The sequence below is a fragment of the Saccoglossus kowalevskii genome, chromosome 21 (genome assembly GCF_978046115.1).
Source record: "Saccoglossus kowalevskii chromosome 21, keSacKowa6.1, whole genome shotgun sequence".
NCBI lineage: Eukaryota > Metazoa > Hemichordata > Enteropneusta > Harrimaniidae > Saccoglossus > Saccoglossus kowalevskii.
This window is the reverse complement of record NC_140661.1, coordinates 28,612,340-28,638,263: the sequence shown is the minus strand read 5'-3', so window position 1 is coordinate 28,638,263 and position 25,924 is coordinate 28,612,340. Positions and strand designations below refer to the sequence as shown.

Here is a 25,924-nt window from a genome sequence, read left to right as displayed (position 1 = left end):
TGACACTGCCATCACACGTACACGTCTCACTCATACATAGTGACATTACACTGTCATCACACTTACACATCTCACTCATACATAGTGACATGACACTGACATCACACGTACACGTCTCACTCATACATAGGGACATGACACTGCCATCACACGTACATATCTCACTCATACATAGGGACATGACACTGCCATCACACGGACACATCTCACTCATACATTGTGCCATGACACTGACATCACACGTACATATCTCACTCATACATAGGGACATGACACTGACATCACACGTACATATCTCACTCATACATAGGGACATGACACTGCCATCACACGTACATATCTCACTCATACATAGGGACATGACACTGCCATCACACGGACACATCTCACTCATACATAGTGACATGACACTGACATCACACGTACACGTCTCACTCATACATAGTGACATGACACTGACATCACACGTACACGTCTCACTCATACATAGTGACATGACGCTGACATCACACGTACACATCTCATTCATACATAGTGATATGACACTGACATCACACGTACACATCTCACTCATACATTGTGCCATGATACTGACATCACACGTACATATCTCACTCATACATAGGGACATGACACTGATATCACACGTACACATCTCACTCATACATTGTGCCATGATACTGACATCACACGTACATATCTCACTCATACATAGGGACATGACACTGCCATCACACGTACAGATCTCACTCATACATAGTGACATAACACTGACATCACACGTACACATCTCACTCATGCATAGTGACATGACACTGACATCACACGTACACGTCTCACTCATACATAGTGACATTACACTGTCATCACACTTACACATCTCACTCATACATAGTGACATGACACTGACATCACACTTACACATCTCACTCATACATTGTGACATGACACTGACATCACACTTACATATCTCACTCATATATAATGGCATGACACTGACATCACACGAACACGACTCACTGGTGCATAGTGACATGGCACCGACATCACACGTACACATCTCACTCATACATATTGACATGACACTGACATCAAACGTACACATCTCACTCATAAATAGTGACATGACACTGACATCACACGTACACATCTCACTCATACATAGTGACATGACACTGACATCACACGTACATATCTCACTCATACATAGTGGCATGACACTGACATCACACGAACACGTCTCACTGGTGCATAGTGACATGACACTGACATCACACGTACACATCTCACGCATACATTGTGACATGACACTGACATCACACGAACACGTCTCACTGGTGCATAGTGACATGGCACCGACATCACACGTACACATCTCACTCATACATATTGACATGACACTGACATCACACTTACATATCTCACTCATATATAATGACATGACACTGACATCACACGTACACATCTCACTCACTCATACATAGTGACATGACACTGACTTCACACGTACATATCTCACTAATACATAGTGACATGTCACTGACATCACACGAACACGTCTCACTGGTGCATAGTGACATGACACTGACATCACACGTACATGTACACATCTCACGCATACATAGTGACATGACGCTGACATCACACGTACACATCTCACTCATACATAGTGACATGACACTGACATCACACGTACACATCTCACTCATACATAGTGACATGACACTGACATCACACGTACACATCTCACTCATACATAGTAGCTGACATTGACGTGGATCTGACATCACACGAACACATCGAAATAACGCATAATGACATAGTGACATGGGAGCGTGACCTCCCGTGTCCCATGTCACAACTTTCGGGTGACATAATTTGCTATGTGATTTATTTGCACGCATTTAAATATGCGTTCTATAATGTGCTTGTTAAATTTGGAACAAATAGACATCCTTTCCATTTGCTACATGTTAAAAGTTATTTTATGAAAAGTACAAATTTATTGTACTTTGTTTGTAAAAATAATAAACAATGTTACATGATACAGGGAGCGTGTTTACAAAATAATTTCCTTCATTCAATAATTTATGACGATTTTACATCATTCCCAATAATATTGCAAAACCATATTTTGCTAATACTTGCTAGTATAAATATTATAATGTAATGTATACTGTTGACGTCTAAAATGATTTTTACTTCAAGCTTTCAGGAAACGTTGATGGGCACAGATGGCTTATCACGAATACACTCTGATTGAAACCGTAATACTACAAAGCCTACTACCAATTAATTCAGTGTTTAGTGATTATCTGCAAGGCAAATAGCTCAAAATGTCACGGATCACGCTGGACTATATAACTGCAGGACTTGGTCTCCTCGATGTTTTGATACTAATGAGTGAAAAAAGAGAGTTCTAAGCGATTCAAATGTGGGTTATGTGGGATTGCTTCATAAAGCACGCCCGTAGTTACTCCATAGTACAAACTTATAAGTAACGATTTCATAAATTATTTTCAAAATAATGTGTAAATGTTTGTTTTGTCTACCTTTGCTTTCTAGGGTTGTAGTTTTATATTAATGCATTTGTTGTTAACTACAGGTTATATAATAATTTAAACTGATATTCAATCTTTTCTTTTAATTTGTGTAGTTGACTTATCTTCCTGTACAACAATTAACTGACTGGCTTAATATTCCTTGTCAATGCCCCCTAGTTACATTTTCATAAAATCACCATCAAAGGTACACCGGTTATTCATTTTATGTGAAACGTAATTGAATATTGATTTTTTCTGAACTAAGAAAATGGTTGTTGAACAAAATATTAAATTGCATTATTAAACCGGCATTTAGCTTTCACATTTAATTCAGTTAGTACGGTATAGAGTGAACGACAAAACAAATCGGATGCCGTAAGACCATTCATGTCCCTTACCATTACTTTCCTTGTATCCATTCTTATGAAAAAAAACATATCTTTGTCTTCTTATCACCTATCTATCACTGATAAATCTAAGCAACGTTCTTGTAGTTGCATTATGTTGACAAACTTGTATTTTCCTTATACAACTTGTTTGTCTATCTATGTTTTTATTTTAACATTATCTATATAATATTTGTGATAAGACTCTCTGTATCAATTAGGAATCTCCTGTTTCATAACTTTAAATTGATGATAGTTGCATGAGATGTTGTAATGAAAATTGGAGGGAGGGGGGCTTCTTTACTCTCTCACTTTTCTCTAAGTCACTAAGCTAGGTTTTAATTTTTTTCTCGAAATCAACAGCACTTGAAAAACGTCTAGTGGCGGTAAATAATATTCCATTACATATATCTAATTATCTCTTTATGTATAGCCAAAGCTGAGTCAGAGGTCAGAGGTCACACAATGGACGATGTGACAGACACTACAGGATCCACCTTCCACTATTTTAGTATGTATATTTTATTTCAACGCTTATGCAACGTGTGTACAGCATCATCGTATTTCGAAGTATATGTTCGGGGACTTTTATAACATATTCTATACAAACAATCCAAGAGAACAACAAACTAACAAATACATTACACAACATTGTCAAATCAGTATGTAAAAGATATGTGGAATCCGTGGTATATATGAATTGATGCCAGGTGGAAACAGTACCTGCTCCACATGTGATACCCGCCACATGTAAGTTATAATCATATGGTGTATGTTGGAAAATCTGAGAGCCACGCCAGCAAAGTGCCATCAATGCCTCCGTACAACAGTGTTATTTTATTTAACCACATGATCATAAGTAAACTAATAACGCAAATTATGTAGTTTAAGGAGTTCTATTATAGGAAAGAGGGCCAGAATACGTCAGCTTTCAATCAGTACAACGCTATTGATTTTTTAATTTATTCAAAAATTGAAAGAGATGTTAACTAAATTTTGCCAACAATATTGATTAATTTCTATGGCCCATAATACAGAGTTTCCGGTAGAGCCATTGAGGTAATCATTATATATGCAGGGGTTGGCGAGTCGTTCATTTTTGTTTGAATATTTTAACGGTGTTACAGTTTCGGTAACATAATTAATAATTTTGAAATCAATTCAAACCGTGGCCGTGTCACAATCCACGACGAATCACCACTAGACATGGTGAAAAAAGTCTGTGCACTGAAATGATATATCATATATATTTCTACTATTAGACTGTATTAGATTTTCAGGCAGTAACACTATCACTTCAATCAAGTATGGCAATAAAAATGTGACAACTTGTAATATCCTTACTGCATTCATCAGCAGTTTGATATATCACATCATTCCTAATGAAAGCGCTTGATTGTTCAACTAACAATATTACATATGATACTCACTTTTGTAACTGAGTAGATCGTTCTGCTTATAGTATCGAGACGCATTTTCGAGCCCCGTGTTTGTGTTTACATGTTCGTGCATGTGCCTGCATTTTCGATTCGTTTGTCATTGCTGGTGGACAGACTCATACTCAATAGCAGTCGTAGCTGAGTAGGTGGTAATAGACTATGACTATACTAGGCTATATTTGTGTGCATAAATAAATTGTATCACCACCAGTCATTTCATTGTCCACAGTCAGTCGCCAAGTGTTCTTGTGCCGAACCCGCTTTTTCTTCTACGTCCAATGAATAGCTGTCCTGGTTATGTCCTCAGCTTTCCGTATCACGACATGCCCAATCTTTTATAAGAATAATCACAACGATCACGTGAACGCTTTGAAAAAAAACTTAGAAATTCATGAAAGTTGATTCAAAACCTTATAGAATTAGAATGAGCAAAAATCTCAAGCAGTATTAATTCCTATAAAATGATAAAAAAAATGACTCACTTCAAAAACAACTAATCTTTGCAGTTGATCGCAAAATATATGCACGCGACCTATTGCAAACAATATAAAAACAATTAAAATTCGCTAAATGACAAATAAAAATATTTGTGCAAAATAAAACTTAATTTAAGTATCTACTCAATACATTATAGAAATGAAGACACTTTGAGAGTTCTCAGATGTTCTAGGACTAATTGGATGTGTACACATTATGGAAGACCATAATGCACCAGTATATAACAATGCATTGTGTATTGTGTTACTTAAGCCAACGCATCAAATGATTCAAAGAACTTGGTATATTTTTTCTGTTCAAATTAAAATGTAGTAGTGATATTTAAATAACCCTGCCCCTGGTTGTCATTTATTAATAATTAGTCTTATTAAACCTACAGATAATTGATTAGATTGCAGTTCATTAATGCTAGATTCATTGATATTATTCAATAATTTAGTAACTGTGTTATTGATTAGCTAATTCTGCCAACTCATACAGTATATATTCTTGCCCATCTGCTGTTTGAAATTTGTCAATTTTCTGACTTAAGGACATTCACAAGTAAATGTGATGTCTAAAATATCAGTGAAATATGCTTTGCTACAAAAGTAAATGTGTTTTGCTTCAACGACGTAATTAAATGTTTTCTGCTACAAAATCGCAATGAATTGGGTTTCTTTGTTTAAAGGTACACACAGAAATAGTCTTTTCTACAAACTCATTGTTGATCCTTATTTAAAAGTTCACAGTAAATTGTTTTCTCCTGTGACTTATCGTTGGTGTGCAGTATCACACAAACAATGTAACGTATTTATGTCGTGTCATAACCATCAGTCATATTAACTCTCATAAAAATATATCGACAGTACGTTCTTTAGGAATAATTGGAAGCAATAAATGGCACCTCAGCTCTCTTCCAAATATAACCGACTAGGTAATATATTCACTCAAGTGATTAAGTAGCTATAATAATCAAATTGCTCATGTGAGTAACATATATATAACTGGCACGTTGCCTAAATAATAACTTGACATTCAGGATATCAGGTTATCGGATATTTAATGTTACCATCAATCTTGCTAATTATATTAATTATATTTTTTTTTTTAAATAAATAGACATTGCCAGCGTTTTCTCGCTACCTGCTGGGATATGTCGGCTCCCATAATCTTCTATTTTCTATTTGTCATTAAATACTCATTACACACAATCTAACTTATATGTATATATATGTGTGTGTGTTGTATATATCATTAAATCACTTATTATATAACAATTACAAAATTACTTTTAAAAGCTATGATAAATGATATAATATCTGATATAAATATATATAATTACTGAGCACTATAATTTTTCATCGTACTAATGTAGTTGTATTCAAAATATCATAACATTAGAACGTGTATGTATAATGTGCCAAACACTCGGGGCCAAAAACACATTATTGGAATAGCAAAGAATAGACAAAAAACAAGAAACTTAATTGATATGGGACCGATGTTGCTTCACATAATTCTAAACTAAGCTTGAAGCATTCTTTTCATTGAATTTCTTTGGTTATAATTTATTAATTGCATACGACGTTTAGATATTTCTAGACTAAGCTCGTAGCATTTTACATGAATCTTTCTTGTGGTTACACGTATTAACGATTCGCCGTTTAGATATTATTAATCCCAACAAAATCCCACCCAAAAACCAAACAATGCTATATTATTTTTTATTACATTCATCACTGCCCCTATAGTTGTTTATGGATAACTCCATTGTGTTTGACTATAACGAAATCCGTTACAATGTCCACTATTAGCTGCAACCAACTTAACCAAAAATTTCATTTTTTAGTCGCTATTCCTATATTGATTTCTTACAAACTCACCCGAGAGCTAACTAAATAATGACTTTGGTCTATTGACTGGCAACTTTGTCAATCGGATCATCATCATATACCCATACCACCTAGGTCGCTCGTTATTGGTACGGTGTCAACATAATCGCGTAACGTGCGATTAATTCCGCCATATAAAAATACTAATAATCATTATCCTAACAAATATATGATTATGCACGACACACATTCCGTAATTAAAAAAAATACAGTAATGATTATTTGAAAGAATATATGAATATGTTACTTGAAATATGAAATTGTAATAACGGACATGAGAATATAACGCAGTGTTCGTAATATAAGAAATAATCATCATAGAACAGTCAGAATGAATTATATTATATACACATATTTTGTTAAATATGAAAATATACAATTCATATTGACTTTTATATTATAGCATTATGAATACCAGTGGATTTTATGACGTTATTTCAACATATTATTTGCGATTATGTATCCCGCTATTGAGCATCAAGTCCTTGTCCAATGAATATGAATACAATGTTGTTTTCAAAAACGAATAAAAGAGAAACTATGTAAAAAGAAGAAAAAATGTTAGATAACAAGTATTTATTAGTAAAATCGGCATCAAATAAAATAGTCAATTGCCAATAACATCAAATTTCAATATCGATATCAGACAATTTTGTGAGTACATCGTCGTCTGCTCTGTACGCTAAAGCGCGCTCGGTCAAAGTGTTCCGTCTATTACGCGCGCTTCTAGACTCCGTGACTAATGCCGTTATAGCTTGGTGGCTCCCAGAGTAAGTCGGTCTATCGTGTCGATAAACTAAGGGGCATGGGATGATTTAGCCAAACAAGTGCGATAAACGAAGTGGGAGTGTATATATGGAGCGCGAGTACAGAGAGCTGAACTTGTTCTGTTTTTTTGTTTGTTTTTTTGTAGTTAGTACCACTCTTTTTGCAAAACGAGATCGACGAATGAGAACGTGAGTAAACTGTGTAAATATCGCAGTCCGGGAACAGCTTGCCTAAACACATCGAAGTATCTCTGCTCTCAGGTGTGTTTTTTATTTATGCAATCAGATTAAAATCACTGTTATTTCTCCTTCTAGGGTTGCTAACACCCACTAGCTTCCAAGCCCGGGGGGTACTAACATTGACGGCTTATAGTTGTTAGTGTTATCCGTTTTAACATTTTATTTTTATATCTGTATTTCGTGTTATTGTGTTTTTTGTGTATGATTATTGGCCATGGTTAAAGCGCGGTGTATTTTACACGCGTTGTATACGTCACTATGAGTCCCATATCGAACAGGACGCGGCACGACGACTGCCGCCCTTTAATGTATTTTCAATTCATTAATTTGAGTCAAATAAAATATACTATATATATGTGCCGCCAAAAGGGGTCCCAAATTCACCACTTCTGTCTGAAAAAGGGTATGTTATTTTACCTTGTCTGTCTGAAAAGAGATCCATATTTTCCAAAGACTGTCTCTAGAGCTTGAGTAATCCAACAATCAGGAGATTGAAGCTGATTTTTTCTTTCTGTAACTTCATTTCGATCGTCAAGTCCATCCTCGAGAGTCCACCTGCTTTTCCCTTGGTACCAATTACGCTTACTGTCTGGAAATATCAACAGTTTGTCTGAAAAGGGGTAGGCAATTTGAGTCTATTTCTTTCTGATAAGGGGTAGGAGTTTCAAACAACCAGCTACACACCCCTGTCAGTATTTGTAGTACTCTTGGGGTTTCAAGGCACGTTTGCTCGCTACGCCTGTAAGTTTCGTTTGGCTTCAAAGTATTCGTCAAATCATCGGCCTTCCGTAAAATTTTAAATAATTATTACACAGATAGTAGAGTTGCCAATAACATCTACCCTTATGGTTTGAAAACACTCATGGAATGGGGTAACGATGCCCCGTATTACGTAGTACACTCATGGAATGGGGTAACGATACCCCGTATTACGTAGTACAAGACCGCGGCGGACACCGAGACGACATATCAGTCACGATGTGCCGTTCACTCGGGCGATCACTACAATGCTATTCCACACATCAGACACTCGTCAACTCGCAACGTTGCAGTAACTGATTTAATTAAATGATATTTGATGGATTAAAAGTGGTTTCTTTTTTAGTTTTTCATATGAGATTGTGGAAACAATTTCAAGCACATTTTGTGTTCCATATAAGTACTCTACTCACGCCTCGCCCATATATGTTGCACAAAGTGAGTTTTCGCCCATTGTGGGTTGGCGGGTCGTTCATTATATTTGTTAATAAAAACATGTAAATCAAAATTATAATGTTAGGAAGTCTAACAATATCAACAATATGTCATAGTGTCTCTAAGTTAAACACCATTTTATATAATTTCCCGAGGAGTCAAATGGAGCGATATTAATAAGTAAAATTGAGAATTGTATAATAAACTTGAAAATTATTAATATCCGATAATTTAGTTTGTTCCCTTGTATTTACAAATAACAGTGATCTGCACTAAACTATTTGTAACGTCAGGTTCTTGACATTTATAGAAAATGTTTACACCTATGACATAAAATAAAACATAAACATAATGTAACCTAAATTATTGATCGATTGCTTAGTAAACAAATCATTAGTGAAAATGGTCATTTCATATAGTAATGGGTTTCATAGTGGTTAGTGTGTCTGCCAATCATCAGGGAGATTGTGGGTTTTACTACCATGGTCGACTATACTTCTCAATACATGTATATGTTTGAGTTGTGTAAATGTCAATGAGTCTGTAAATGTCAATGGGCACGAAACTGTTGACAGGAAATTACAGTATGCGTGAGTATCATGCATCTTCAATTCTGTAAATACTGGATAAATAAATAAATAAATAAAATTAAGAAAGGCCACTTTTTTTACTGAATGAATTCAATCGGTAATTATTTACACTGCTGATCTCTTCAATGATGATGGGTTTCTGAGTTAAAAATAGACATTTGCTTGAAATTAAAAGAAATTGGATTGTGCAATAACAAGTACTATTCCATCGACATGGACAGCAATTGTACCAAATGTGTTTTCCAGTTCAGGAGAACCAAAAACTTAACTACTCAATAGATATTTAAGTGAACCTGTACTGGGAAGATTCTTATTGGCTTGTTGTTAATGACAAGACTGACGCTCCCTACATTTGCATTAATAAAATATACCAGTCTGTGAATTGAAAATATACTTGGGATAATAAAATTCAAAGTTGTACAAATAGTCTCATCATTGTGACAAATACAAAACAGTGAAAACTTCAAAATATTAACATTGAATGGAAAAATATTGATTTTGTATATTAAATACAGTCGAGATAATTTTATATACTGGGTACACACATTATGTTGGCTATGTTTGCTATCTGTTTAGATAGAGTCACAATACAATGTTCCATTGAGAATTACGTAGACGACAGGTTATCTCCGCTAATCAAGAAATATGTAATAAATGATTCAATATTGAAAGTCATTTAGGACATATTAGTTCTGTAAATCATTATATCTTCGATATGATGACAGGAGTGCAGTATATTGATTTTTTCTATCTGTGTAAAGAGATGATTTATTATATTGAATATCAAGAAGCTAGACGAGATAAAACAAATCAGGTGAATAATCAAATCAAAATAAATTAGACAATGACTGAGAATGTGACTAACTAAACTATAATTCCTTTCAATCTCCATATTCAATACAATTCGGATCCCTAATTGTCTAGAACATTCTCGGGATTATTCTGAAAACTACAAACCACATAAAATAAATACATGATTTACGATCATCTGTTTTTGAGAATAACTATTGCGTTGAATATCCTTAGAAAGCTGGGTCCGTTGATACAGAGGATGGAAGTCACGATCACAGTAGTCACTTCTACACTGCAAGTAGACGCGCTACCTATCATACCATACTCAATCACAGTCCTGAACCACATTAACAGTATAAAATCGTTCAGAAATTAGAATAATTGAAGTAAACTTTTGAGACTTATCATACAAGTGTCAAGACACATAAACGAGTGACAGTGTTGACTGATATCATTAATTCAAATTAACCGTCGGTTACTTAAAGCTCATTAATTCACGAGAAATCCATCAAATTTCATGAGACCATTAGCAGTTAACTTTCACACCCCTACCCGAGAATGAACCACTGAAAAGTGTTGAGAGACATCAAATATCCCTGCCGTCAGATTACCAAAGTAGATTGAAGGCTGGTGACAAACACCTGTGATCAGAAATTTTCAGAAAAGAAACTTCAACTTCCGGATAAATTTACCGGAACTCTTTTACAGGGTAATGCGAACAGGGAGTTGATGTGCGGAACAGAAAGCTGATTATCGGAAGCTGATTAGGGTCTTGCTCATTTTTGGTTAAATCACAATACGTCTGTCTTGCATGCGTTGTAAACGTTGCATGGGACCCATATCGGACATGACGCGTTTCGGCAACTGTAAATATGCGTTTTAAATACGAAGGAAGCTATAAATAAATAAACTCTATCTAAAGCATTGTGGTAAACAAAAAGAGTCATCATCATACAACATCTAAACAGACTCGTGTGGTTCCCATGACAATTGTTCAAAAAGAGGAGGAAACAAAATAAGTAGAAAATTGCCCACTGTCGGAAAAATATATTATATACCTCGTTCCTTTTTCCATGATTCAGTTGGTGTAATTTAGCTTTATCATGTCCCATCGTTTTGATTTGCTATAGTACATAAACACGATTTTCCGTCGAAGCTGACTTCGAAATTTGCGCAGGCGAAATAGTATAGTAGTATATGGTTTGGGTGAACTACAGATTGCGACTAATTAAATGAAGTGTATGTTATATGTTGTTTTTACACTTTACGATGTTCATTATTTCTATGGATAAACGCATTCATATAAATATTTCCTTGTGAGGACAAATTTAAACTTCAAAACACGTTTTCAAGCCAGGTGAAAAATATTAGTTGTTAATTATTAACTCCGAACTCACGTAACAACTCTGCACATATAAACTGTGGTTCCATTTCTTTGTTGCATAGTCGTGTGCATACGAGATTGGTTCAGATGTATTTTCGACATTTTTTTCCAATATGGCGGCCTTTACGAAAGGTTGTGCGTTTATATAAATATTTTTTTTAAATGGCTGATTGCTGTACATTATTGTTATATTACAAAACATATTATTTTACTGGATAATGTTTGATTTGTTTAAATTTGTTTTAATTCATAATAACAATAAATGTGATTATTAGTTTTTATTCAGCGAAAAAGTTGAACACACTAAAATTAAAGGTTAGTTATTTGTGAAAGGGTTTGCAAAAGCATTTTAACTCACGCATACATGGATGCATTTATTTCAGCTAAAAGCCAAAAACCAAAATTATTAGAGATGTTTGGTTACTCCAACTTTTCCAATCTTAATTTCCAATTTTAATCACTCACTCGACCACTGCACATTATATGTTTGAGTGTGCCCACTACATTATCATTTTTGCCTGAACATCACCTTAATGTGAAGTACCAATTGCCAGCGTTTTCACAACTTTGTGTCACTCAGGTGGTAGTAATAACATTAATAATACCAAAAATCACACGTGCATCATAATGCAATAAACTATCCGCACATGACTCAGTACTACTATGTTATTGTGTCGTGCCATTTTACAGAGACCGACAATTCGTTTAAGTATTCAGATGTTCCGAGCATGAATAACGCACCGAAGCATACATCGAGTTTGTAAGCCACTCTGCCACTCCCCAAGCCTATTAGAACATTCATCTATTTTTGGTAACCAAGCAACCATGGATACCGTGGTTGTGTTATTTGTCTCATTAGGCCACTTCACATTTGCAGCTTCTTCATTGAGACAATTTGTGAAAATGTACAAAAGATGGACTCAAATTGTGCCATGTTCTGAGTATAGAGTATAGATAGGTGTTTGTAACACCGCATTACACAATTTACATAATCGATTGTATTGTATTGACACAATGCGGTATTTGATTGAAAGCTGATTATATTCAGGAATGTATCTGACATAGACATCACTGTACGTATTAGGTAACAAATCAAGTGACGTACAATTGTGTATGGCTGTACCGAATTAAAATTTGTATTTGTCATAATTGGCAAAATGCATCTGACACAGCATCCACTTATTGTTGTCCGTGAAAACACAATTGATAAATTACTTTCATAAAATTATGATTTTCGATACATATTATTTCTGATATCAAAGCAATAAGGATATATGAACATTATATAGCGTATGTATCCATGACAATTCTCATGATTATTTATGTATCAAAAAATCTAGAAATCTAGATATCCTCAATAAATATGGTGCCTTAAGTATGTAATCTCAAAGTTAATAACAATGAACATTTGAATTGCGAATTAATCATAAATCATGTATGTCCAATTCAGTCAATACAATTATTCGTCACACGCATCGCTCAGAAATTGTAAACAAGTTGACAATAGTGCTCTGAATATACGTAGATGTGGGATATATTATTTGAAAAGTTTCCACAGTACATTGATCAATGTAATGCTTGTGTATAAGTAACAACACTAAGTGATCTGATGTTAGGAAGTATTATGTATTATATAAAAACGTTGACCTGAATATGTCAATCATATTGTCAGGTTTGTATTACATTATTTAAACAAGTTTGCGGTTGCGATATTAATTGAAATTCTTAATGTTACAATACGTATAGCGTGGCAATAGAGAAAACAATCACTGATGCGACAACCACACAATAGAGACTATGGTTTATCAGTGTTATGAGATTGTTGGTGTGTGAAGTTTGCGCATTGCAATTTCCGTGCTTCAACCGGGTATTTAACCGACTGTGGAATCACTACTTAATCATCGAACCAAGTTTAATTCCATCATTTGTAGTTATTGTGTGTGTATATTACCTTGACACAAGGTTGGTAATCAAAGGTTTAATCACCCATAACAGCCATGTGTCACATAAGTGCTCACATTTGGTCATGATAAACTGGGTATATATTAATATACACATATTGGCTACCAGTGGACAAAATCATTTGTGAATTTTTTCATCGGAAATACAGTCAGCCGAGTATGCAAAGTGAAATATACTTAGTCTGTTATTGGGTGATTCGAACATGTGTGATAATATTACACAAAATATTCAGTGACTTCGTCTACTAGCTTTTGAAATGACGTGTTAAATTCGATTATGTTATGGACGATAGTCAGCCTGCTAATTGAAAAACCTCACCCAACTCAATGAAAACACACCAACCACTGTCACAGTGTTGTATGTTCACAGAGATACCAAAGTTCACACACTCTTAAAATACCTTATTTAGTTTATATTAATGATCTAGGAATGTATTTACTGTCAACAATTCAAGCTTTCACTCCATTTACTGTGAGTGCATGTGGTTTAACTAATAATTAGTCGCGGATTATTGTTTTTGACAAACGTGTTACTATTGAACAAGTTGTCATATTATCTTCTCAGCATAGTAATAGACGACATATAAACACACAATTTCGTAGACGAATCAAACAAATTGTTTATATGTTAAAGATAAATTAAATTTAAATTAAATGAATGAGTGAAGTGGTTAAAGCCAAAGGGCTGAACATCACAAATCGAGGCAACGAGAACTCCACAGCGAGGCACGAGACGCAATAACATGAGGCTCTGAACATACCAAAACGAGGCAGTAATCACAATGACGTGGAACGCGAGAAACAATAAAGCCAATCAGATGGAATTCTGACGTACACTGAACACTAACGTGATCTTAGTAGTATAACGTATGTAACATAAGAAAGTTTCAAAATATATATATAATAAATAGATTTCAGAGTTGGTAATGCCTATCAGACTATACAGTATTCGGCTTACGGGGAAACGAACTTAAACCACTTTGCTTTAATGTGATAACTGAAAATTTGTTACGCATGTTCTAGGCCTGTGTCTTTCTACGCTACACATTCGTCGGCGCAATTGTCGAGGTTTTTGCAAAGAACAGACTCATCATATATACAATATTGCGCGTTTGGCAGTTTATCATTGTTATATTTTATCTATACTATCAGTAGTTTACATGGTGATAGTTGTCACAACACGCCATGTACGACATGGATATACAACGCCATTCAACGGAATTTGAAGAGGTGCTGCGACGTATAAATATGTAATAAAACTAGAAGGAATTACTGAAAGCTGATGTATTTTGATGTTTCGGTTTTTGATTTTGTTTTAATAGGTTCATGTCATTTCAGGCAGCATTAGGGAAAACTTATTTAACTAGATAACATTCAAAAGAGATGCCAACCTGCACCAGATTCACTATTATTGCTATTATTTAGGGTTTTGACCTTTTATTTTACTCTTTGACCGTAACACATATCCAAATATTGTAAATCGAAGGAGGAACATGTGTTCCAGGGTTGAATACACTAGTTATTTTGCCATTGTACGTAGACGAAAATACATACATAAACATACGGTATGTGTGTTTGCTTTACATTTAATGCATGCTATTGTGCCTACTGTTAGTGGCAATATTAAATTTCAATTTTGATTCGAGAAATAAATATGCATTACAATGTGTATATTTTTTTATTTTGTGATAAATCGAATTATTCATATTGACTAAAATGTGTACATGAACTGCCGATATGTATATGTAAATATGCACACATATTTTCATTAAATTATAACTTGTTTTAACTACTTATTTTGCTTAAAAAATCAAATTAAAAAATATTTTGTTTTCATTAATTTCAAATTTCAGGTAATAATTTTTGTGTTCAGTTTCTTTTGCTTTGTCTTGCAAATTCTGGCATTCGACTTTCCGTATGTACGTGACGTAGAGGGCATTCGTCATATCAAATCATAGTGATTCAGCATTGTAGACCGAATGCGTCACGCCTCACTTCTCCGTACTCAATGCTTTTATGCAAATATGCATCAATATTAATGCGCCAAATCAGCGTCAGCTCTTAGATCGAGTTTGGCTCTTATAAGGATAACACAGTGTTTCGGAGATTGGGATTAATAAGAACGAGGTAGGAATAGTTATGATTAGATTTCTTTTAATTCTTAATAATTTGCTTCAAATGCGAGCGACAAGCAAGCAGTTCAGGATTTTTCAGGATGTTCTTTATTAGTGTGTTGAAAATATCAATGTTCATATTCTCTGAATATGTCTCATTGGCTATTTCCATTATTGTTTTTTCAACACAACACATATAAGGTTTATATTATTATACGCCCATCATAATAGATATGACGACGAGAGAAACGGTGGTCCTACTAATACCAAGTATGATTTGTAACCACCGTTGATATTTGGAAACTGAATGCCGTATTGTATGAATATTGTTATGGGTGTTTGTTTGCGTCTTAGTGTCAGAAACGTCGTTTTGGTGTATGCAATGCGTATAAATTACGTTGGGATGAACATTTTTGTGATGTTTAAGTCCTTGATTGTGTAAAACAATCTGTTCGAAGATTCAGCTAGTCGAGCGTAACTAACTGTGTAATCGCACCGGAAACCGGCTTTTGCTCTTACGGAATTAGAAGTTGAATCCCACAGGGACCAAGCGCCAAAAGAAAGGGCCAAAATTCTGGATCAATTTAAGCCGATTTAATAGGATTACCAAAATGCTAAGGACGAGAGTCATGTTTTTCAGAGATAACTTGGGGGATAATCGACTAAGTGCTGTGGGCGCTTGTGTTGACTGAGAATTATTGTCGTCCGCTCAGTGTAGTCCAGTGTGTATAATATACTGCTTATAGGAAAAATTATCATACGACTTCGGTGGCTACTGCGTTAAGTGTACACAACGATCGAAAAAACATCTTTGTCGAGGTGTGTTGTACAGGGATGCAACTGTACATGATTCATGAATCGTAGTTAAGTATGAAAAGGTGATTTAATTTATATGTGTAAGATGTTTTCAAAATCAATTGTCACTACTCGAATTTTTATTGATTTGTTTTAGGGAATAATAATGTACAACTGAATGTTGATTTTGTGTTTGTACTTCCACGAAGATTGCCGAATACACAAGGTAAATTTATTTATTTATTTATTTATTTATTTATTTATTTTTTTTTTTTTTTTTTTTTTTGGCATGATTTACAAAATTTAAAAAACAAATGCATCGGTAACAGGATGGGAAATAAAGGATTACCGTTATTAATTACACAATTCAGAGGAAATCAAATCAACAGAGCAAATCAAATTCAGAGCAATCAAATCAAATCAACAATTGATTTCTAATGGTCCAATAACATTTGCATATGATGATATAATAAATCATTCAACTACGCACATACAGACTTTTAAATACCGAAATTAAATATGCACCATATTATGACAATATGAAAAAATATATCAAGATGTTATAACATTAGCTAAACTAAACGTAAGCTGCCATATCCTAGAAATTACAGTAGCGAGGCATACAAAACACCAGCTAACAAAATAATGTTTAAAATATTTAAAACAACAGAATGCGAAATACATTTCAAACTACACTGTCGAAAATAATAATAATAATAATACCAAAAAATGTAATTTCTATATAATAAGATTGTTATTATTATTTTACTGATTCTGGAGATATATCCGTGGAACAAAAATGTGCACAGATGTATTCACTCACATTGCCAGGACATTAGTTCACTTTGTGCTTTGCGATTTTATACACAACACGGGCTTATTAATTTTTGCCCGAGTAGTCATGGGTTGTTGTATATTGTGACTGAATGTCTACACTGTTGCATTCTAAACCGTTATCGCTGTGTAACAACAAATCATGCATGACATGCCTGTCTATCATACATCACTCCGAAGCGTGTAGAAACTGACAGTATAATTCTCAAGTCAACGGTGTCGTCTTACTTTCATAGCAGTATTGACATATCCATTCAGTCACAGTGGACAGGCTAGTTACAAAATAAATGATTCGGCAAGCATTTGAATGGTCGTGCTTTCTTTTCCAAAGTTTTCAAAAATTAATTCCGTACCATTCCTTCTGGACAGAGGAACCCCATTTACAATTAAGGCGTTCAATAACATAAGATAAGATTTTTAAAATTGGTTTCTTTTTTTATTGATTCGCTTGGATTCCCTAGTCTTCTGGACAAATAAAGATGTTTTAATTAATCTTATGTTTTGATAGCTTTATTGTAACACTGAAAGAAAAGCATTATATTGGAACAACTAATGTCCTTCCGCATGCTTCTAGAACATTAAGAGAGTTGCCTTCATCACAATGGTCTGAACAATAAATAGAATTCAATTATTATGTTCTAATTGCAAGAGAGTGTCAGAAGAGTTAATATCAAGCATGATTGACTGTTATTATAAAGCGTTTTAAACTTACGGTTATGGTGTCATTATGGCGTCACCAAGTAGGCAATATATCACTATTGTAAGTTTTAGTATAATGTGACATTTCAACCCCAGTAAGTTATATAAACCTGCCGACGTCACACATGATCAAACAATCTCGTGAGCTATTATTCCATGGTACACATTGTCGATGTCAGCGAGCACGTGACCGAGAGATAAATTAATACACTTTGATATTCTATAGATGGCTTCCTGAAGCCACAGGCAACGCCATAGCGACAATTAATGTCTTGTAGACGATATATCACATGCATGGTTGACCATCGTTAAACCCTGGATTGGAAACAGTTTATCCTCCTTCCACGGGTTCACTTTTTAGAGACCGAAAAATATCAGATACACGTCGATATAACGTTTAAGATGTAAACATTGTGAGACGTAATGCGACGGTTTTGTATGTATCTGTCCATTGTTTTATACAACTCTCGTAAAAGAGTCCGAGTATTGGTTTTATTTAATCTAAATACTTGTCAAATCACGCAGTGGATGGATACACTGAGGGTAAATTGGTTAATCGGCACACGCTTGATTGACATGTTTCTGAACACAGCGACATGCCAATTCTGTCTACTGTTAGGTACTAACATGGTCTGATATTAGCGTATTCATGATACGATTCCTAAATTGTTTTGCTGCACAAAAGGTGCTAAAAGCTATGTGTACAAATGTGGATCACATGCGTTGTAAACTTACAGACAGATAAAATTGGTGCGTCTGCACAGTATACAGGTGTGAAAATAAATGTGCGACCACATGGGCGATAACAACAACTGCACAGACTGAGAATACAGAATGTCTCGTATTGTGTTTGTGCGGTTTTATCATTACTAATAGAACACATTTTTTTAGAAAAGAGAAATACTTCATAATATCGCAATAAAGCTATCGGCGTGCGCAGTAACTATAATGTACGGAATTGTGCTATTAATACTAACACATATTGGCTGTCCATGAGACGTGGCAAAATGTATCAATGTTTTTTTTAACTAAACACACCAATTGAACGTCATTGACTATTCATATTTGTACAGATTGGGATTTGTATTCCATCTATTCCCATTTCTGAATAAACGAGTGAGAATGTGTTCGCTACTGCGACTGGTAATATAAAATTCCTTCAAGCATGACAACATTCAATTATAACCGCACTAAATTATGGATACATTAGAGCCAATGCCTCGCGACATGATTATCATTTTTTGTTCTCTGCGTTGACGTATATTGTTAAAACGAATGTCTTCGGGTTAGTTTATTGACCTCACAACAAAATACACGAGCTGTTTTGTTGATGAAACGGTATAGTGATCATTTTGCCCTGAACACAATATCCGATGTTATGTCAAACTCGTAATGGCCGTCGTTTGCAGCATATGTTGTTATTATCTGTGATATGCGTGTCGCTTTTTATAGTTGAATACACGTCGCACTAACATTGCCTAATAGTATCCACAAATACAAACTTGGTTATAAATAATATGTTTTTACTACTTTTACGGTGAAATAAAATAGGTATAGGTATATGTTGTCGCCCGTATGCCAATTCATGTTAGCACATTACATTAAATTCGACTGGTTTGCACGACTCGTTAATTTAACCAAAATTATTGCCTCTGTAGAGTTTCCAATTGTGTCAACTCTCCAGGAATCCTTTCTAAGTGGTAACACTTATTTCAAATGGGTTTCCATTCAAATGAACACTTTCTGTTTATACCTTAAGTGCAAACGCTCTTAACAAAGCATGTAGCATGATTGACAACATATTAGATCGCTGTTTCTCATGAACTAGGGTCTGTTATCGCCCACATTAATATATTTCGTCAACTAATATTACATGTCACTGAGACGTAATAGACAGAAAATGTCTCTAAACATAGAACTACAGTTATGAGGTAATAATTTCATACGTAAAGCATGCCAGTCGCGTGACAACATAATTAAGAACTTGAAATCGGCTTGCTATTATGACGTCATTGTTATTGCGTATTCATGTTGTTTTTTTTTTAATTTGTTTCTATATTCTCTTGGTTAATTGAATAATGTTAAAACAAATTATCATAATATGTCATAGGACATAGATATTCTTTTGCAAGAAAAACGAAACAACGCGGATAAAAAAAATGATGAAAGATCACTTCCGCGTTCAAAAGGAGAATAACAGTATGAGGTTCGAAACATAAAATTAGTCACTAAATTCTTCGATGACGTGTTTCCCTGTTAAAAACAACGATTATATTCCATAAGTGAATGTTCCATAGTCATGTAATTTGCATTACATTACCGGGATGAATATGCTGTGAGACAGGTATAAATTGTTCTGTGTTAAAAGTTGTCACATGGTACATTAAAGACTGTTACGTTACATCAATTTCAAAACTAATTTGAATACATCCGATCTACTCCCAGTGAGCGACTAAGATTTGAGTGTTTCAGATTGACACAATTTACTGCACGTACAAGTATTTAAATATCCCTGACACAAGTATTTAAATAACTCTGATACTATTAATAATGCCTCAAGTATTTAAATAACTCTGATACTATTAATAATGCCTCAAGTATTTAAATAACTCTGATACTATTAATAATGCCTCAAGTATTTAAATAACTCTGATACTATTACTAATGCCTCAAGTATTTAAATAACTCTGATACTATTAATAATTCATCAAGTATTTAAATAACTCTGATACTATTAATAATGCCTCAAGTATTTAAATAACTCTGATACTATTACTAATTAATGCCTCAAGTATTTTGACAAATCTGATAGTACTATCAATGCCTCTATTATGTAAATAACTCGGATACTACTACAAATGCCTGAAGTATTTTGATAACTCGGATACTATTAATAATGCCTCAAGTATTTTGATAACTCTGATACTATTACTAATGCCTGAAGTATTTTGATAACTCTGACTAATGCCTCAATTATTTTGATAACTCTAAATTTCGATAAATTTCCGAAAAGACCTTTTGTTGTATATATTTTGTAGATCATTTGAAAGCCGAATATGTAAATTGACATAGCCAAAACACAGTAACAGTCAACAAAAAAGAACAAAACTAAACAACTGTTAAATACTAAATAGTCAATTCAGTCTAACAAAGAAATATGGATTTTTTGGTATCCATGGAAAGGTATCTGTGAAAACCCATAGGTATACATCTGACAAGAGACACTTGTGAAAACTCATATCAACTATGTAACAGTGCTATTCACAAGCTTATTATATCGATTGACGAGCTTTTGATGGCTAATCGTTCTCTACAACTCTGCAAAAAACTTTCAGTTTCAAATAAAGGCAATGTCTTTTTGAAAAGTCTGCATAAGTACTGTAGCCCGGGTTGTAGATAGGATAGTGTAGGATATTGCTCACAGTTGTGAAATATTGACCTTGATTAAATTAAAATCATCTTATATATCATATAACGAAACTGGCATGTATAGTTGTATGCAAATGAAGAAGCAGATTGTGTGTTCTTTTTTACATGTACATGTATTCTCATTATATTAACTAAATTTAGGGTTGTTGATGTATACCAATAACTTATCCGAATGTGCGATAAAAAAAATTCTGTTTAAAAATGGAGCTTTATACATACAAAAAAGTAAATCAGCCAGTATGGGAACATAATTTGCTCTCATCGGAATGCCGAAATGTTGTGGATATATATATCTTTCACACTATGCTGTAATAAAGATATTATGGCGCGTTGGTAATGCCATCTTTAGTTAAGAAAGGTTTCGCATCAGTTCCAACAAGGTGATTTGTAGTAGTATAACTTGTAAATCAATTTTTGATTTATAGCAGTTTATTTTTTTAGTACACTATTTTTAAAATCCCTCTTTGACGGTAGACACAGTAGATTTTTTAAAGTTTTAGACAAACTCCTTGGTTCAACATTTGAAGATATCTAGTTTTTTGTGATAATCAATACAAGCTGGACAAGTCGTCCACTACTTCTTTGATATGAACGTTCATATAATGACTTGTGATAAGCAGACATTTCATTTTTGCTTGTAGGTATGGATTGTTACCTCCAGTATGCATACTAATACTACTCATAGGCAAACACTGTAATGTCGGAAGCATTGTCTACAAGGACAACGTCATGTTTATTTTGGAGATCATACGTGCACTTGAATGTATGTCTCAAGTTATGGATTAACACAACTCACTTCTTACTCCTTCACATGCTCTGGCGAAATATCCATCTCTACTTCTCATCTGTTAGACAAATCTTTAGTCATATTTTTCAACGAGGTCCTAATGGATATATCGAACAACTAATCTCTCTTTCTTTGATTTTCAGAAATATCTAATAAGCTATTTGCAACATAGCAGATAAACTACAATTATTGCAAGTTCAACACAAAGGTAGGTTGCTGAGATGTTGAGATATATATTCATTGGGCTGAGTAATTGTGTAATGACATAGTATACACTCGCTTGGTATTTATTTGCATTGCTTCAGGCTTCTTTATTTGCCTTATTTAATTGTAGACACATCCTGTGTACTGTTTAGCTTTAGTTTAGGTTTTTGTCTTTTGAAAATATCCAGCCAGGTTATTGTACCTATTCGCAGATAGCAGTATGCAATTTTTGTAGATGTTATTGCATGTTTTCGAGTGTATTTTTGTGCTGCGTGACAAAATTGATATAGATACATTACAAGTGCATAAAGTTTTATGAAAATTGCAATAATGATAAATATCAATTATTGATCAAATATAATCCGCAGATCAAATCCGCAGATCGACGACATATATATGTGAATTAAATATAAAAAAGTGGATTTGTGTTACTTGGAGTGAGACGTATTATAGAATAAAGTATGAAACGTTTTATTGCAATTAGTAACATGGAAATAAGTCATATTAGTTCAGAATCAATACGCGACTTACATATGTTTATGTTTTATCTATCTTCTACAATTTCAAAACTAAGCATGTCGAACAGTTGTTTAATCTTATATTGTATGAGTCATTTGATCGTTACCTCATTGATGTACATAATCAGAAAACGTATAGGATATCCAAAAACCTGACATTATCTTTTGGCTATATGTCTTTACCAGGGGTTGCAAGGAGTCTTGGGATATACGACAATGTTGTTTATGTATATTATTTAGCAATAATATAACGATGTGTAAGAAAATCGACACTACTGAATACGAAAATCTACCGCACTCGGGGACTCGTTTTGATATTTGACAAACGGTGATTCAAAGATGTAAACCGTCACGTTATTTTCTCATTTTACAATCGATAAGATTGAAAGTTAGAATGCCTTGACATACCATTTTCAGTTTGCAAACAACATTCCCAAATGACAAAATCTCATCGTTTCACAAATCAGAGCATAATATTAATGTCTTTCATTCTTTTTCGATATATAGTTCAAGATATGGAGAACGTGACTGACTTTCCCGGAGAGAACGAGATCGATGAATCAGCATCAAATGTCACTGGTGGTGGTCTAGGATTCGATATGGCAATGTTTTTTCTCCAAAATAGGCTAGCTGTTCCGGACGGCTATGAAATGTTTCTTTATTCTTTATATTTTGTATTGATCATAGGCGGTAACATTTGGGTGATTATAGCTGTAATACGCCAACCCAAACTCCGTAAATCCGCCACCAATCTCTTTATCATATCTCTATCCACTGCTGATCTCTTAATGGGTTTATTTGATATCCCATGGCGGTTTTTGTTCGAATGGGCTGGTCGATATTTTGTTTACTTAAATAATAATATTTATGTTTGTTGGACATTTGCATGGTTCCAGTGGATATCGCGTTGCGCAACGGTTAACTCGTTAGTCGGTATTGCCATTGACAGATATAGAGCAATAGTGCAACCAATGAAGCCAAGAATTACCAGAAAACAGGGAGGGATTATCGTTGCGATCATCTGGATATTGGCAATTGGATACGGTCTTCGGAAGTCTATCATAATCGATATGTACGAATATACTATCCAGATAACCAATGTTACTCGTACGTTCTGCATGGTACCATTGCATTATCATTACCTTAAACCTTATTTTCAGGTTATGGATGCAATTGTTATGTACATATTGCCACTTATAATTATAGTCGCTCTATATTCTGTTATGATATCAAGTCTTTGGTTCTCTAAAGGCCCCTCCAATGCGTCTAATCGTAACAAGAAAAAAGCAGTCAAAATGCTCACTCTTGTGGTGTTTCTCTTCGCACTGAGTTGGTTGCCCTATTACATCTACCAATTGTATTTCACATTCTACCTAACTCCATCACTGGATTTAATTTATTACATGGAGCTATGGTGGCATATTTCGCATAATATGTATGTGTGTAACAGTTTTGTTAACCCGTTCCTTTACGCATACTTCAATGAGAACTTCCGTAAAGAGTTCTTCAAAATGTTCCCATGTCTTAAGGCAATAATGCAGAGAAAGGTGGCCCCGGTGACTTCGACTAATTCGATGAAAACAAAGTCTCAATATGGTAATAGCACGGCCACTGCTGTCAGTACAGTGTCACAGGGAACTGTTTAAACTTGTCGTATAAAAGATACAGTACAATAAATGTAATATTATGTTTGCTTTGAGGTAAACTATAGTTAATCATTCCAGTATTAGTGAACAATTATATTAAAGTTATTTTGTTAATCGTCGAACTGCCTTTGAGAAAACAGTTGTTTTCATAAAAAACAAATTTCGGTAAAAAAGTAAAAATAATTGTTTTTTTAGTGCAATCAGGACGTGAATGTAAGACACTATACCCAAATGATATTGACAGACAAAACACGCTGTTTTCAATGTTGTACATCGATTCTTACCGAACCAAGTATAGTGCCCCGATATTTTTATTTAATTTAACATTACTATCATTTCAAAATGTGCATTTCTGGAATTGAGATTGAGCTTACATTTCCTGGGATTTGATAAACGCGAATGTACTTGTTTGGTGTTTCGACGCTCATTAATTTGCTACACACATTTGATGAGGGTGCAATTTTGATGATGTGATGGTATATCAACGCCACATGTTCCTCTGCATTTCGATATTGAACTATTTAAAAAAGGAAATTAAAATCATATTTTTAGATTTTTGTCTCAGACGTTCGGTCGGCGCCTTTTGTGCATTAAGCCAGATCTCCCAGTAAGCGAAAAATTACATATTCTGTTAACGACAGAATTATGCTCTATCATACATAATACATTGTAAAACATGGTATGACATTTCAAGAACACATTTAACAATTTCAAGAACAAAATGGTACAATATTATTTTTTCTTTTACATTACATTTTACATTAAGTCGCAGCATATATTAAAGGCGACGTCTCACTGTATTTACAGACTAAGTATTGAGTTAAGGATATATTATATGATGTGTTACCATTTGGATACTTGAATTGTGTATTATTATTTCATATATATATTCACTTATTTCATTCTTATACCAATATTATATTGACTGTTTAAATAACTAAACAATTCTATTTTTACAGGTCATTTTATAGTTTTTAATTAGTATATTTCTCAGATTGGTCCATTGTTTTTTGAAATGCTTTTGTTTGCTGTAATATAAAAGGTATTTTTGTAGATATATCAATTTACATTATAGGAAATATTCCAATGTCCTAATCGTACTCCAGGAATAGTTTTATCACAAAATGTGTATATATAATATGTACAACGCAATGTGATTCAGAATTTTCAATTATCTCATTTTCTGTCAGATTTAGTTCATTTTTCAAATTAGGCGTCTGTGTTCGTACT

At 34.0% G+C, this 25,924-nt stretch overlaps 1 protein-coding gene across 1 annotated transcript; it reads left to right on the top strand.

Annotated features, from left to right (window-relative positions):
• The first annotated feature begins 23,563 nt into the window (after window positions 1–23,563).
• Window positions 23,564–25,547, top strand: LOC100371605 (neuropeptide FF receptor 2-like). The gene has a single exon (XM_085495115.1). The coding sequence runs from the start codon at window positions 23,564–23,566 to the stop codon at window positions 24,692–24,694; it is 1,131 nt and encodes a 376-aa protein (XP_085351241.1). The 3' UTR covers window positions 24,695–25,547.
• The last annotated feature ends 377 nt before the right edge of the window (window positions 25,548–25,924 follow it).

Bases quoted from the DNA above. Each gene is read 5' to 3' on its own strand.
- LOC100371605 (XM_085495115.1), top strand. From the start codon at position 23,564: ATGGAGAACGTGACTGACTTTCCCGGAGAGAACGAGATCGATGAATCA.